Source organism: Sinohyriopsis cumingii, chromosome 13 (genome assembly GCF_028554795.1).
Source record: "Sinohyriopsis cumingii isolate HCF-2022 chromosome 13, ASM2855479v2, whole genome shotgun sequence".
NCBI lineage: Eukaryota > Metazoa > Mollusca > Bivalvia > Unionida > Unionidae > Sinohyriopsis > Sinohyriopsis cumingii.
The window spans coordinates 68,297,813-68,315,110 of NC_142973.1; the positions used below are offsets into that span (position 1 = coordinate 68,297,813).

The 17,298-nt window shown below is 32.9% G+C and overlaps 1 protein-coding gene across 1 annotated transcript in view; it reads right to left on the bottom strand.

The window, feature by feature from the left end:
- Positions 1-706: 706 nt before the first annotated feature.
- The window catches only part of LOC149785784 (MAP kinase-activating death domain protein-like), a 274,806-nt gene continuing 258,214 nt past the window's right edge, over positions 707-17,298 (bottom strand). The window contains exons 32-33 of the mRNA XM_089979703.1: positions 15,112-15,220; positions 707-9,990 (exon numbers count right to left, since the gene is read on the bottom strand). Of these exons, the coding sequence (XP_089835829.1) occupies positions 9,986-9,990; positions 15,112-15,220 (114 nt within the window). The 3' untranslated portion in view covers positions 707-9,985. The remainder of the gene's footprint in view (positions 9,991-15,111; positions 15,221-17,298) is intronic.

Here is a 17,298-nt window from a genome sequence, read left to right on the forward strand (position 1 = left end):
GGTTAGTGCTAGGACTGGTCGGCCTGGTGTCAGGATAATGTGACTGGGTGGGGACATCATGCTACATGTTTGAGGCATGATGCCCCAGTGCTAGACATCACTATAAACTGCCACAATGCAGACATCGTAGCGATATGACTGGAAAATTGTTAAACCTACGTTAAAAATCCAAATCACACATACAAACCCCCTCCCCCTCCATGCGTACGTACTAAATGGACGGCCCCATAGTACTAAACCAAGTATATATATATATATATATATATATATATATATATATATATATATATAGAGAGAGAGAGAGAGAGAGAGAGAGAGAGAGAGAGAGAGAGAGAGTCGTATCTGTTTGTACCACCAGTCACTACCGTCTGTACTTATTTATAAGTTAAACTGCAAACAATAAAGATCCAGATATGCCGTCGAATGCAAATCAGGTTCTATGTTGTTTGTTGTACTGACTACTCCTAACAAACTGCATTGACACAGATCTGCCAGCGCATCATGCGGCGGCAGATCAGGGTCTATGCAGTTGGACTCGTCTTATAAGCGAGTATATACACCGCTTATATATATATATATATATATATATATATATATATATATATATATATATATATATATATATAGTGGTACAAACATTTTCGTTCGACTAACACGTATGCCTAAGATCGGCAAAGGAAGAGAAAAACGTAACTACAGACAGGAATGATAATGTATAGTTTTATTACCAAACTGCTTAACAATGAATTATTGCACTGTATGCATATGCATTATACCGATATATAAAAACATACGGTAGTATGGCACAACTAAATGATGTCTCTTCAAACGATTTACCAGTAATCGCCTCTGTATGGAATAATTTCTTTGGTAAGGTTGGAATGTTCTATTTTTAAAATTAATATGGACATACTTTAAAAAAAAATGTAATTCAGATATATTTCAAGTTCAATGCTTGAGGCCAAAAAACTAGAATTAATTTACTGACTTTGACGTAGATTATAATTCTGAAGAGATGTCTAATTATTGTTTCAGTAAATTACGTGCAAACCAAGGCCGTTTAGTCTTTGTCCAAACAGGTGGAGAGATACTATAATAAGCACATTTAATGCAAAGAGCATCCTTACAATGACCGAGATAAGAAGGGTGATGTTTTACTGGTCCAGTAGATTTACAGTGGTAGGATCTGTATGGTGACAAGATATGAGATATATAGCTGTTTCCATTATTGAAGCATTAGTAGAGTAAAGTCATCTGATAAAAGATAAAAATAACCTACTAGATACAATTCTTAATATTCATATATGAACATATATAACAAAGCGATTATTTTGTCCAGCTGCTTTTCAAAACAATCTTTTTATCCAGGTTCCGGTCACAAGAGTACCTACCTTCATTTAGGGTCATGACTACTGTCTAAATGAAATTTATGTGCACTTTACTCATTTAATGGTGCACTGCTGATCGTGTAATTTTGTTTATGCATATTCATGAGAAATGAGGAAATCCTGTCACACGATGCCATTTAGGTAGATTTAATTGACAGTGCAAAATAAAAATAAAAAATAACAGTTGAGAAGATCTGCAAATCAAGAGATTCCATCATTATTTAGAAATGTATGCAATCAGCGTGTATATATGAACGATCTACAACCCGATGTATATGTATCATCACTATACAGTAAATATTGCATACGGAATAATGTACATTCAGTATATATTATATACACATTTCCAGCTGGCTGAACAGATATACTTTTTCATAAAAAATAATATATATATATATATATATATATATATATATATATATATATATATATATATATATATATATATACACACACACACACATACATACACACACACATACATGCACAAATATATGTATATAATATCTTACATACAGAAACAAAACAAATATAAATCAAAAAATTCTGATCAGTCAACATTCAAATGAATCACAAATATCATAATCAAAAATTCACCATAAAAATTTGAAAGCAAAGCATGTAAATATTTATAAGTGGAATTCGTTTATAATAAATTAACAATAATCAACAAATGGATTTTTTTCTGAAATACTACTCAAACAACAAGCAAGATAATTATATGACATTCAACTACAGGGATCAATTGATGATTCAAAGCTCTTCTGAAAAAGACGTTGTCTTTCTTGTAAAGGAGATACAGAGACACAGACCTAGATATAATGGAATTATGATGAATATAAAAACAAAATTTAACATTTGGGAGAAATATTTATTACATCTTTTATTGTGAACCCAATGAAGCAGTGTTGATACGTCTATAAAAGTTTAGTTAAACTATTTACTTCCAGCTACTTCTATTGAATAAAATCCTTATTATCATACAGCAATATTCCTTTTATGCTGTTGCTTGAAGGATATGAAAATGGGTTATTGTTTGTTTTCATCATTTATCTGGAGAGTGTCTTTTTTATTATTTGAAAATATGGACAAGATCTTGAGAATGGATTAACTAACAATTTTAACAGTAAATTTATTTGTTATTTATGACTGCCTTGAAAATCTGAACAGCAACATATAAATAGCTCATAAGGTACAATAATGTCAAATGTCCGTTGCTTATGTTAAATCTTCAGTGGGATCCAAACCAGTTAAAACTTGTAAAATAAGTGCAAGAAAATACAGATTAAAGTGAGATTTCTTGTACCAGATCTAAACTGTTTGAAGACTACTGAATAACCATGCCTTAAAACAAGACCGTTATGTGACAGTATAATGATATACAGTAGAATATGTCTTGAAAGAACACTCCTTTTGCCAAATTATAATGGTCTCTCAAGACAGATGGTCTCATATCAGGTCACAACAATATCAATAAATCTATCCATTGGATATCCTGGTCTCTCAAAGCAAGTTGTCTCTCTCGAGAGGTTTTACTATGTAACATGAGCATGTAAGTATAGAAATGTAATCTCATCAAAGCTTTTTTGGTGAGCTAAATGAAAGCAAGATAGATATGACCTGCATATACAGTCCAGAATCATTTGATCAAATGAACCGAAAGCCCAACCAAAGCGGGGACCATTATGCAGACTGATGAAAAAATAACTAATGCCTCACTTTTCCACTAACAGGTTCTAGTTTCCATGGAATGGTTTTTCAGATTGGAATGTAACCATATTATATAATGTACATACTCACTTATAACTCGAGTCTAACTGCAAATAACAAAGATCCTGATCTGCCAAAGCATAATGCACCTGCACATTAGAATCTATGCTGTTTGTTCTATTGGTTATTCATAACAAACTACACAGATTCAGGTCTGATGGCACATTATGTGACAGTAGATCTGGGTTTGTGCAGTTTGCAGATGGACTCGACTTAAAAGCGAGGATATATTGCAACATCTGTACCCAGAACATCATCTATGTATGGTTGCTTTTGCAAAGTTATAGTGGAACAATATAAAATATAAAATATTTTTAAAAATTTAATTTTTTTATCAGGTGATCTAAAGACATGTAGATGCATACCAAATTACATTTGTTAACCTTGAATGGTTTTTACTAAATAAGCTAACAAGGATTTTGAAGAAAAAAAAATCCTGAAAAATTGCTGTAATGGCCAGAAAATCTAACCAGTTCATATGTATATGAATATAAACATACCAACCCAGTTTCACTTGTCTACCTCAAATGTATTTTACTTAATCAAGCCAAGGTTTTTGTCCAAAAAACATTTCTAAAAAGCTTCCAAAATGTGTTTAAAAAAGTCTGCTGTAATGGCCTGAAAATCTATTCAGGTCATCACATGTAAATACAAATATACCTACCAAATTTCACCAACCTACCTCAGGCGGATTTTACCTAATCATGCTTACAAGAATTTTGTAAAATGATCAAGTCCTAAATGTTTAAAAGAGTGTCATGTAACGATCTGAAAATGTAATTAGGTTCCATATTCATTGAACTACTCAATTTGAATGTACAGTTAAACTCCAGTTTTGATTCACCAGATTGCATCATGTTTTATTTTATTAAACTCATCTAAATTTTTACCATTATTCAAATTGATAAATCACAATTTTTTCAAACCTCACACACACACACAAAAGTTTCTTCACTGCAGTGAATTCATGTCTGAATTTAATGAATACAGTGCCTGGTCATTTATTTATGACCGTAAAAAAAAATCATGGTTAAATTTATTAGATTTTGTATTACTGTGCTACTGTGCAATTTGGGATAGATAGCATCAACAAAACAATCTGCCCCATTATGCTACAGTAGTGGTGGCACAATAAAATCAATCCCATGTACCTGTTATCTGCCTGACTACTGAAACAAAAGATGAAAGAAGAATGACTAAACCTCTTTTTATCACTCAAGCCCAGAAGAGCCTTAAATACATGTAGCAGTTTTTCATGAAAATATATCTCTAACAACACAAATGACTTTTAACAATGAGGTCCTATGTTTTACTAGCCATGAATTCCTTCTGAAAAATACAACTCAAGTATATAAAAGCTTATATGAATATGTAATACACAGATCAATGAAATATGAAGAAAACCAACTGTAAAGTTTGACAGCACTGAAGCGTGCAATGGACAAAGGGAGATAACTCATAATTAGAAATATCAGCCTAATAGCTGACCATGAAAGTCAAGTAAATGACCGGTACAGTGCATATCTGCACAGATAGTTGTTATTTTCATAGCTTCACAAGAAAAATGTTAGACATCAAAATACTATTCAAGTGAAATATAAAGTACTTCTATAGCTGAGTTAATATTTTCATACTATAAAATGCTTACAAAAATAGAGATCATGGATTTGAATTTCTTTGGTAAATGATTCACTGATGAAAATAAAAATATGGCTTCGTATATCAGCAAGTCAAAACCAAAGTACCCACATCAAAGATTAAGACAAGTTTATGTAGTTATAATGTATGACAAACATTTTCTGATACTGATGATTTATTGAATGTCGTGTGCATCAATTTATGTGTTTTTGAGAAAAATGAACTTTTTGTGGGTACTTAAATTTACCTGCCATACATACTCACTTGTAAGTTGGACTCAATTGCAGACTTTGCAGACCAAAACTGTCTAATGCTAAAAAAAAGCACTAGCAGATCATGGTCTGTGCAGTCTGTTTGGAGTAATCATTTTAACAAACAACACAACCCCTAATCAGCCAGTGCATCATGTTATGTCAAATCTGGGTCTATGTTATTATGCAGTTGGACCCAACATATAAATGAGAACACAGCATGTATCACAGGTGTCTATTTCTTTTAAAGCACACCACCTTTTGGGTCTTGAAATTTTAAAGTGAATTACTTCACAATAATTAGGTTGCAAGACAATACCCAGAGACTGAAGACATGGCCAAATGAGGAAAAATTCTATTAATGTCCACTTTAAAGAAATGTTAACAGAGCATTATAATGGAAATTGGCACAATTTAAAGTCAATATGGTGTCATAATTATTGCATTTCTCAAAAGTACACCAACAATTTCATAACAGCATGTGATGTCTTCATTTTCTATCCTGATACGGCTCTATCTAAACGATAAGAACTCGAATAAAACTAAATCTTAACTTAGAATTCATCACTCTCAATTCATAAACTGGATTTCTGTTTCAAAAACATGTATGCTCCCACTGATGAAACAAAAAAAACCAAACAAAACATGCCCCCCCCCCCCGAGACCCAAATGCATGACATTGCTCATCTGGCTGCATTCCTTAACAGTTGACCATTTCAGAAAAGAGACTTCTGTATCATTGTAATAACATATCCCTTATAAACTATCTCCCAAACTTTATTTAATATTGATTTTAGCTATTTTATTCTATCCTGATGAAGCTTATTTCTAAAGATAAAATTATATGCATCATCTCTTGATCATAATTGAAGTCATATTGAGTATAATAAGCCCAAATGATCAAAAACATGGTTTCTTGAGTGGTAACAAGGTCAGTCAATCAGATGCAAGATCACCTTGTTAATATGTATGGAATCCACTTTAAAAACTGTCCCAGATCTTGACGATATAAGCCATATTAAATTGGATCCAAATCACATCAGAATTATGGCTTCTTGAGTGGTAATAAGTTCAGGCAAACACATGCAAAATGAGCTCATAAAAATATACAGATCCAGCTAATTATTGGAACAGTCCAAGATCTCAACAGTATAAGCATATAACAAAAATCTGATAATAATCGTATCCCAAATATTGCTTCCAGAGTGGTGACAAGCCCAGCCAATGTGATGCAAGATGACATCATTCATATAGTTGGTTCTCTCTCATTATGAAACCATTCCAAAAGCTTGATGATGTAAGCGGAAATTTCAAGCTTGATCAAAATCAATCACAATATGGCTTCCAGAGAGGCAACAACCTCACGCAAACATATACAAGGCCAACTCATTAACATACATGCATCTTACTCATGACTGAACTTATTCAAGTTCTTGAGGATACAAACATATATTCCAAATTGTATCAAAACAGGATTGGAAATAAGGATTTCAGTTACAACTGTATGCTCAGCTAAACAAATGTAAGATTTACCCCATTAAAATGTATGCTCATTACTGAACTCATATGAGTTATATTGCAAGTTTTATAAAAACTGGATCATAAATCTGGTCTCCGACTGGTAACAAGAGGAGCCAATCAGATGCAAGAGTACTTCATTAATATGTATAGATTAACTATTTATCAAATCCAATCCTGACCCTGATATATAAGCCCATATTTCACATTAGATCAAAACTGGATCAGAACAATGGCTTTAAGATGGTACCAAGCTCTGCAAATAAAATGCAAGACTGCCTAATTAGTATAAATACATCTCACTCACTGAGATGCAAGATTACCTAATTAGTATGAATAGATCTCACTCCTTAAGATATCACCCAATTAGTATTAATAACTCTCACTCTGCAAGATTACCTAATTAAAAAGAATATATCTCACTCATTATAATGCAAGATCAATTATTAGTATGAATATATCTCTCATTCTGGTGCAAGAATAACTAATTAGAATGAATAGATCTCACTCATTAAGATGCAAGATCACCTAATTAGTATGAATAGATCTCAGACAGATACAAGATTTAGCCAATTAGAATGATAGATCTCACTCATCAAGATGCAAGATTAGCTAATTAGAATGAATAGATCTCTCTCGTAAAGATGCAAGAAAAAATTAGAATGAATAGATCTCACTCATTAAGATGCAAGATCACATTAGTATGAACAGATCTCAGTCATCAACAAACTCTTCTAAGATCTTATCAATGGCAGCATATATTTCAAATTTGATAAAAACTAGATTTGAAATACAGTCTGCAGTGTGGCAATAAGCTCAGCCAATCAGATGCAAGATCACCTTATTAGTATGCATACATCTGGCTTATTACTGAACTCATCAGAGATCTTAATTACATAAGTATAGATTCCAAGTACAATGACCTCCAAATATAAACCCCTGTTTCAGATTTGGTTGAAATTGGATCAGAAATATGGACTTCAGAGTGGTGACCATCAATTGCTGATGATGTATGATGTACAACTGGTGCCACATGACACATGATGGACAGAGATATACCATAAGCTCATCTGGCCATTAACAGTTAAAAACTGCAACAACATGTACTCCAATCGCATGAAAATCTAACCAGTGTACCTATTTATACAAACAGCCATGCAAATTTTCTTCTGTCTACCTCGTATGAATTTTTTCCTAAATTGTACTAACAAAGATTTTGTTTAAAAAAAGTGCAAAAAATTCAAATTATGCTTTAAAAAAAAGGAGATAAAAATTTATGTCATTTTCTTTTGCTTACTAGCAACAATGAACTGCAATGACAGTGCTGCAAATGGCCACAGTCTGTTTAATAATTATTCAGCGAAAGAGGAAATGGATATGGAAGTGCTTTGAGGTAGGCCAATTGGCTGTTGTTTCATTTTTCTTGCATGCAACAATGAACAGTGTTGTCATGTCTGCAAATAGTTGTAGTCTGTTTAATTATACAGCAAAAGTGGAAATATAAATGAAGTCTTTGGTACTGGTGGCTGGCCACAACACAGTAGTGGATGCAGTAACCTATACAGTCACCGAGTATGTGAAATTTGATTTAGTTTCAAACACATTGTCTAGATCATAGGAAAGTTGCAATGCTTAAAAAATTAATGAGATTTATATAAAATTTATAGAAAGTGGTTTAATGTATTATTATTATTTAGATCTCTGCATCAATAAGATTTTCTTTATTCCCATAAAAAAAAGAGAATTTATTCAATCCTATTCTGCCTGCATTTGTGCCATATAAATACTTGGTATTATCATGTATGACTCTGTACAAACACAGCACACATGAAAAAGAGCCAAACAACAATAACAAGAGACCCAAGAAGGAAAATTATACTCTCTTACTATGAAGTTATTGTCTTGGGCTCTTCAGGACCAACTTTTTTTTTAACCAGCATGGTGTAGATTCCTATTGCATGAAATATCTGATTGTAATATGCAACTTGGGGACAATCTATAGAAAAGGATAAAGGTGTATGAGAGAGTGAGAGAGAGAAAGAAGGTAAAATATCTTATCAGATACTTTATATTCATTTACTTTTTTTGGTTTCACTTAATGTTTTTTAACAAGAGTGCCATATATTTCCTTCTTTCAGTCACAGTCACCTTGACCTTTGGCGTTTTGAACCCAACATCGATTGGCTTCTTCCTTAACCCAAGTGCAAACCATCCACAAAGTCTGGTCAATATACGTGATGTAGAACAAACATTATGCTGAAACCATTTTTCTTCTTTCAGTTAGTGACATGGACCTTTTGCCTTTTCACCCCAAGATAAAAAGGTTTCTCTCTTATCCCAAATGCCAGACATCCACAATGTATGGTAACTTTAGATGGTGATGAACTCAAGTTATTGTGCAAAAACAAAATGGGCAACTGATGGACAGACCATATCACAATGCTTTCTGACTTAAGGCAAGTGTATAAAAACTATCGCTTTGAGGGTGCTTGAATTGGTAGACCTACCTAGGACATGTTTTCTTTGAAGCCAAAGCAATTTTTGTTGGGTCTTAAATTCATGTTCTGAAGTAACTATGAAGTTCATGGAAATGGGTACGCCAAAAATAAATACCGTAAGTAACTGGTGATGACTAATCAAGTCTTTTTCATGATTGCTAGTTTTTCCAATTAAACAGTTAAATAGTGCAAGTTAGATTAATGCCTCTGGATTACCATATATACTCACTCATAAGTCAGGTGCAACTGCATACACCATAGAAACGGATTACTCCAAACAAACTGCATAGCCCCAGATCTACCTGCGCATTATGCAACAGCAGATCTGGGTCTGTGGAGTATGCAGTTGCATTAGATTTATATGTGAATATTTACGGCGTGTGACAATGAAACTACAGTAGTTTTATGGTAGTTCATTCCAGGGTTTTCCCAGGTTCTTCCTCTACCATTTATACTTGATGCCATGTATAGCCTATCTTGTGCTGAAAAATGGCATTAAACCCTACAACAAGAACAACAGTAGTTTTACCAATAATGATGTGACAATGTATTAAACATCAGTTATTCAAGAAATTACTTTTTTGTTGTTGACATGTCAACTTTTTGTATTTGTAAAATTGAATGAGACTAAATACTGTCATGTATTGTATCTTACAAGCAAGTTTAACGTTAACAATACAACGCAAGTTTCAGATCTGTCATACAGATGACATCATATAGAGGTGTTTTTGTTGTTTTACCCTGAACACATTTGGAATATGGCTTAAAAGAAACAGCTTTAATACTGGCATATGAATTTTTAGGACAGAGTTTGTTCCCCTGTTTTAATATAGTTATCTCCCTTTGTTATGTCTGTTTCTTGGGCTGGTCCTTTCCAGCAGCAACATAAGAGAACACGCACAGAACTGCATAGCATATCTGGTCAGCCTGAAAAACAGAAAAAAAATCCATTTATATGCAAATAAAATTTTTTAAACAGTTAAAACTGGTTTTATTTAGAATAATATTTTTATGTTCCACAAACTCAAACAAAGTTGTTGTATGTTAAACTCTGAAATCACAATCAAGTAGATCAATTATATATAGGAACCATGGAAGACCTGGTATTTTGATTGGATATATAATAATAGCATTAAAATAAAAAACTGTGGGTCAAGAGGAAAGAATCGTCTGAATAAGTCTAACATATAACGGTGGTGTACATATTAATCAACATTTTTACCATTTTCTTGTTGTCTAAATATACTACAATTGCTTTCAAATGGTAGAGAAAATATTATCTTGTCCTGCATCTAAAAGTGCATTAATGTAATCAGACTGAAAAATACATCAAACACCTTTCTCTTACACAGGCTTTATTAAATCCATACCATTCTTTCCTCTGTTCATGTGATTATCATACATTCAATTTTTCCTCTAAAAGACATGGGACTTGTAATGTTAAAAAATGCCACCACGTTGTTCCACGACTTCCCCTTGTATGGGTGTGACGTTCCAACTTTCCAGCTAATTTTGGTCACTCACTATTTCAACAACATGTTTCAAACATTTCATTTGTTTTCAAAAAGATTCTCCATTTTACAAAAGGCTTCTTAGTTATCTTTGGGAATATTATTACTGTATTGCAAATGACAACACTGATAAGAGATTGTTCACAGGCAATTACCAATTCAATGTTATACCAATGTCCGGTCATTCTTTGCAGCTGCTGAAATTTATATTTCAATAACTTGATTTTTTGAGGATGAATACTATACACATATTTTTGTAATAAAGGAGAAACAAAACCCCACATGTAATAATTCAACAACATGTAATAGAAACTTGTGTATCCATTTCACAGACTTTGCATCAATAGAGTTTTAGATTCAGCACTGGATACAATTTAATATGCCATCTGATTCCATATAGAATTGATTTTAATGATAGCTTCAGGTTTATGCCTTCAAAATCAGAGCTGTCAGAAAATGCTAAAATTCAAATGATTATCAAATCAGTATTTGAACTAGCAATACAAAATGTGAAATAACTGTCATTATCACCTTCAATTACTATAAATATTTGCTTATAAGTTGAGTCAAACTGCAAACAAAGATCCAAACCTGCCACAGCATAATGTGCCTGCAGATCTATGTTATTTGTTCTACTTATGACTCCTAACAAACTGCACAGACCCAGACCTGTGGGCACATTATGGGATAGCATATTTAGATCTGTGCAGTTTGCAGTTGGTCTCAACTTAAAAGCTAGTAAAGATGGTACTCCAACTGCCGCAGCACTTAATAACCTACTTGTATTTTTGTGCCATAAACACCAAACCAAAATTCATTGAGAAATTTCATTGTAGTAAATGATCAAAAACATTTCTGACTTAAAGAAACAAAAGTCTGAGTAGAAGTTTCTTTTAAAAAGTGAATATTGCTATATGTGGTATATTCTATGGTTTCCAGGGACAGTGTTATAGTGTGGCATACTCTATGGTTTCCATGGACTGTGTTTATAATGTGGTATACTTTATGGTTTCCAGGGACAGTGTTATAGTGTGGCATACTCTATGGTTTCCATGGACTGTGTTTATAATGTGGTATACTTTATGGTTTCCAGGGACAGTGGTATAGTGTGGCATACTCTATGGTTTCCATGGACTGTGTTTATAATGTGGTATACTATATGGTTTCCATTGACTGTGACATAATGACAAGTACTGTAATCATGGTACAGAATAATACCAGTCCATGTATTTTTATAATACAAGTTAGAAGGTGAAGACTTTAAAGATATAGTTCAAAGTTAAGTAAATTTGTATATATTTGTGCATGCACTGATATGAATTTTACTTTTCTAACTACTGTATAAATGATATAAATTTGTTATCACATAACTACATTCTGTCACCATAATGTAAAGCCAGTATGAGATGCATAAATATATTAGAGAAATTAGTAAAGCTCAGCATAAAGTTAAAAGCTGGTTTATGTAAAATTTGCTTTAAAAATAATATTTATAAAGGCTTCCAACATTTGAAGTCAAAAACTTTCAGACTGGTCATTGAAATGAAAAACAAAAACCCAAAACAATTACACAATCATAATGATAAAGGGTAAGAAAACAAGGTTCATACAGCCTGAGAAAGTTATATTTTAAATTCAATAACACCTGGAGATTCTTTTCATTTGTGACAAAAATGGGGGTAGAAAACACATTTTTGTGGTTACTTTTGAATACATCGAAATACATCTGGTTCTGAGCAAGTTCCCTTTAGCCGCATGGCTAGGTGGTGTATAAAAAAAAACATTGTTTTTGATTGGCTATTTTGCTTGTGCATGTGCAGAAGAGTAAAAAGTTGGACTTCTTGTTTTGTGTCTATTAAACCAATGATTTTCATTTGCCTGCCACTCTTTACTCCAAATCTCAAGCTTATCCTACTTTTTTGCCTGCCACTCTTTACTCCAAATCTCAAGCTTATCCTACTTTTTTGCCTGCCACTCTTTACTCCAAATCTCAAGCTTATCCTACTTTTTTGCCTGCCACTCTTTACTCCAAATCTCAAGCTTATCCTACTTTTTTTGCAAAGGTTCACCTAACAATGTGTACTTTGTGTATATCATGATAGTATCCTTTATTATGTGTTATTACTTGATCTGAATCCAGAAGAGATCAATGTAATTGGATGTGAAACCTATAGTACAGCACTGAAGGAAACTAAAAAACCCCAGAATTATAAATAAATATCTTCTTCATATTTCCACAGTCAAAGTGAATATCAAGACTGATTACAGTGCTTAAAGATGAGGTCCATTGGAAAAGAGTATGAACGACTGAAATAATGTCACCTGCTGTTTAAGGTGTAATTTCATATTTGTTGTGTTACCACAGTATCTGAATATGGCATCATACTATCTACACACAACCTTTGTCCGGTCTTCATTCAAGAAACATCAGATTTAAATGGTTTTGGAGCCAGTGTGATTTCCATTTTGATACTTGACACCATTACAGGGCCACTTACAACATTGAATAAAGAATACCAAATATCTGAAAACATCGCTGTCATGGCTCATGTGTTTTTCCATAGATATCAACATTTGAAACTGAAAGGATAAGATATTTTTTTGTACAATTTTAAAAACCTCAAACAAAAATTGAAATAAATATATTTTATCTGGGGTTCAAACAAGTGTGAATTATGAGTCAAAGTTCCTAGTTTTATAGAAATTTTCTGGCATTTTTCTTTCCAAATTCACATTGATTTCTGAGCCATGTATCATGACAGTAAAATTCTCACGATCCACCAAAGCATCAATACAACTGACACAACACTAGTTTTCACGGAGTTTTCAAGAACTTCCAGAAGTTTTCAAAGAGTGTTTTTTCTAAATGAAACTAAATTGACACAAAATGTGACTTAAATCATACATAGGTACAAATATACAAGAAAAATCACAAAAATAATTAGCTCACCAAAAGAGCAGAGATACTTCTCGTTCTGGTAACTAACTGTGTCTTGCATAAGTTGATCCACTAAATTTACATTTTAATTACAGTAATACCTCGTGCATTCACGTTTCTGGATTCGCGAATTCACGGATTCGCGAAATTTTCATTGGTACCCTCTACGTACATGTTTTTTTATTAATTTTATTGAATTGTACCTTCGTTATATGACTTCTGTGACACATGAAGTTTACCTAGTTTACCTTCCTGACAATGACAAAGAAAACGTCAGTCATTAAGTTTACAGTCCCATTCGTTGCTTGGTTTTACCTTACTGTGAGTGCAAAAGAAAACGGCAGCCAATCAATTAGTATAGGGGTAATATTAGTATACATGTACCATACTGTAAATGCGCTAGTGTGGCAAATACCCATTAAGCAATACTGTACTCTATTTTTACGTCAACCATTTATTTCTCTTTTTAAGGGTAATGTATTAAGCTAACTTTTAAATGAAATTAAAGTGCTTTGGGAGCATGATTTGAGTCATATTTAGGGTTCAAACCCTAGAAATAAGCATTTATTAGCACTTTTAGTGACTCGTACCAAACATTCGCGATTCCTCCTCATCTGCAACTGGTTCTGGAACCTAACCTCGCAAATGTTCGAGGTATTAGTGTACTGTCTTTTGTGGAAAAGATAGTGAGGTAAAAATTAACATGGTTAGCTTGTTTTTCTCAGAGGATACAATGTTTTCAAAGAGGAACTGATTGGATGAGATTTTAGGTCTCAGGTAAACTTCTGAAAGAAACTGCATGATACCAAAGGAAATGACAGATTTGCATCTGGTAAAAAACATGAAAGCATATATAAAAAAGCTGAGGAACAGGCATAAACTTCACGCATATCAAACTATGGTAGATATGGTGTTGTTTGCAAATACTGTTAAAGTTTGTCAATTCCATAAAAGTCACTAAAACAATACCTGTCAATGAAACTCATTTCAGAACTGTAAATTAGTCCCTTACAATCGAAAGCAATTCCATGTAAAAAAAACCAAATGTACAAAAAGGTACTGCTTATGAAATGATCCCCATTAATATGCATTTTGTTTGAGTGTTCCCCCTGACAGCTGCTTGATAGGTCCAGAAAAACATGATTACCTCAGCAATGTGATTTTAAAACTAAGGAGGAATTTACGGAAACTGCAGAGTAAAATTGTCCAGAAAACTGCCAAGTTATATGCACAAATAGTTCAAATACTGGAATTAACTGCCAGACAATTTTTTTTCTTTTCATGAAGTGAATATTTCGCACTCTGAGCCTGATCCTTACCTATCTTTGGTTGTTTTCAAAACAAGAACATGGGAAGCAGTCTAATGTATGATTTTAGGTAGGTTTTATTTAGTATTAAAGTGCAACTGGCTAAATTAAAAGACAAAAGTATCAGTTGAATATTATGAAATCTTTCACTCACATAAATTAAATCTCGTATTTAAGAACCTTCTTTAAAGATCATTCCACTCTTAAAAGTTTTATGACTGTCCCTCAGTTTTTTGTTTTTATTAATACAAAGACTACTAAAAAAAGCAGAAACTCAAGCAGGGAATCATACTATTATCAACAGATTCAGTCTTGGTTTCAGAATTATCCAATTTCTCCCTCATGATTCGGGCCATCTCAACAGCAATGATGCGATGCAGCATGAGAACTATATTAGAGGCCTGTGGGGAAAAAAATAAGGCTACAAGAGGGGGCAAAACAAAAAGATTCGGGTCTAGTAAAACAAAATTTTAAAACACTATTGAAAATAAAAATGTCACACATGCAAACACACTATAAAAAGACAAAAAAAAATCAAGCTCTACATTAATAAAAAAAACAGAATCTTCACACAAATCTATACTTTCTCAACAGCCTCATTACCCCTTTGCAAGTTTGCAAGTGAAATCTTTGGTTACAAGCAAACTAAACACAAACCTCTTTGAAACCCTTTATAATCTTATTTAAATCCTGTCTAATCTTATCCAAACCCTATTTAATCTGGTGGAAATCCTATCTTCACCATAACATAGACTGTACATACAAAATCCTATCTCAACCATAACAGACTAGTCCTATCTCAACCATAACACAAACTGTACATACAAAATCCTATCTCAACCATAACATAGACTGTACATACAAAATCCTATCTCAACCATAAAAAACTAGTCCTATCTCAACCATAACACAGACTGTACATACAAAATCCTATCTCAACCATAACATAGACTGTACACGTAAAACATTTGTTGTGAGGACTATGAAGACATTTTGGTCATCAGACAAAGATCTTGTGAATGATATGGCCTGCCCCCCCCCCCCATCCTTGTGTGTTTTCTACTACAATGGTTTTAAAATTAGGATAGGTAGTACTAAGCACATCAAGTACTGAGCTTATCTGGCTGAATAAAATGCACAAATCAATTTAGAGAATTTCTACTTTTTTTATTTTGTAAAAAAAAAATTCATAAAGGGGGTGGGGAGAGGGGTGCTATAGTCACCAATGAAAAATAGGCATGGTCGGCTCAGAAACACAATTTTGGGGGCCTATATTAACAACTTTTGTGAACATGCATGATTTCAGCTAGAATATGGTTGTCTGGGACTGTTTCCTTGCATTATAAAATTATACAAACTTGTTTACTGCATTTACACTAATCAGTGATTTAAAAATCTATTTTCCCAACTCTTAGGACAGTGATTTAAAAATCTATTTGCCCAACTCCAAGGACAAGTTCAAATTCAGTTTCAGCAAGCTCAAAATTTGCAAAACACATGCCCATGGACAAGTCAAAACAATTAAGAGAGGAATACAAAACACAATAAATTTTATTCAATGTTGGTGATTTGGGTTAAATACAGTAACTCTGTGAGCTAATTTACTGACTAGTGGTTGTGTTCAGTTTCTTTCATCTACTGTACGTGTCATTTCCATCTTGTAGTCAATGTCAAGGTCTTTAAACAATGGCTTTTGAAAGACTGTTTTGATGTATGTCACTGATTTTAAGGCAAGTAGGTGTTAAATGCTAAAAAAAGATGTTTTTGACTGGTGTATGCTTGGAAACAAATGACATTTGTCTGTAACGATTCACTACTGGGAAGATTTTGTTCAAAATGTGATTGATATTAGAAAAATGTACAGGGGATTTGATACATACTGTTTGGCAAACAACTAAATGAACAAAAATAAGTTTTCTCAAATCATTCTCAAGCATTGGATTCAAATATCTTGATGTGTGTCATGGATCTGAAGGTGACTGAATGAGAATTATCAAGTAAATGGATAAAATAATGTTTTCACAAATTGCTGAGTTGAGAGTATAAATAAATCATTACAAACGGTCTTGCTTTAATTCATTCTCCCTCACTTGCAAATGTAACTATTTTTTAATTCTTTTCACCTATCCCTTTATCTGTCTATATACATGTTCATGTCTGCTCTTCAAACTATGTATGTATTATAACTCTTTGTAATCAACATGTCTACATGTATGATTTAAATATATATTTTGGATAACTTTAAATATTGCCATATGGTTTTAAGATGCCAACAGAAATACAAAGAAAACACAATTTCCTAAAAATATATCATAGTCTATCTTATTAGTTTACTCAAGTTGAAGTGTTATGTTTGGGGCAACCTCAAATTTCCAGGGCAAGCCGACTTTTATAGAATAGGTAAATCCCTGATACTAATTAATAGCTAAGCTCTTCAAGTATTGGGAATTTCATAGTTTTAAATGCAGCTTAGTCCAAA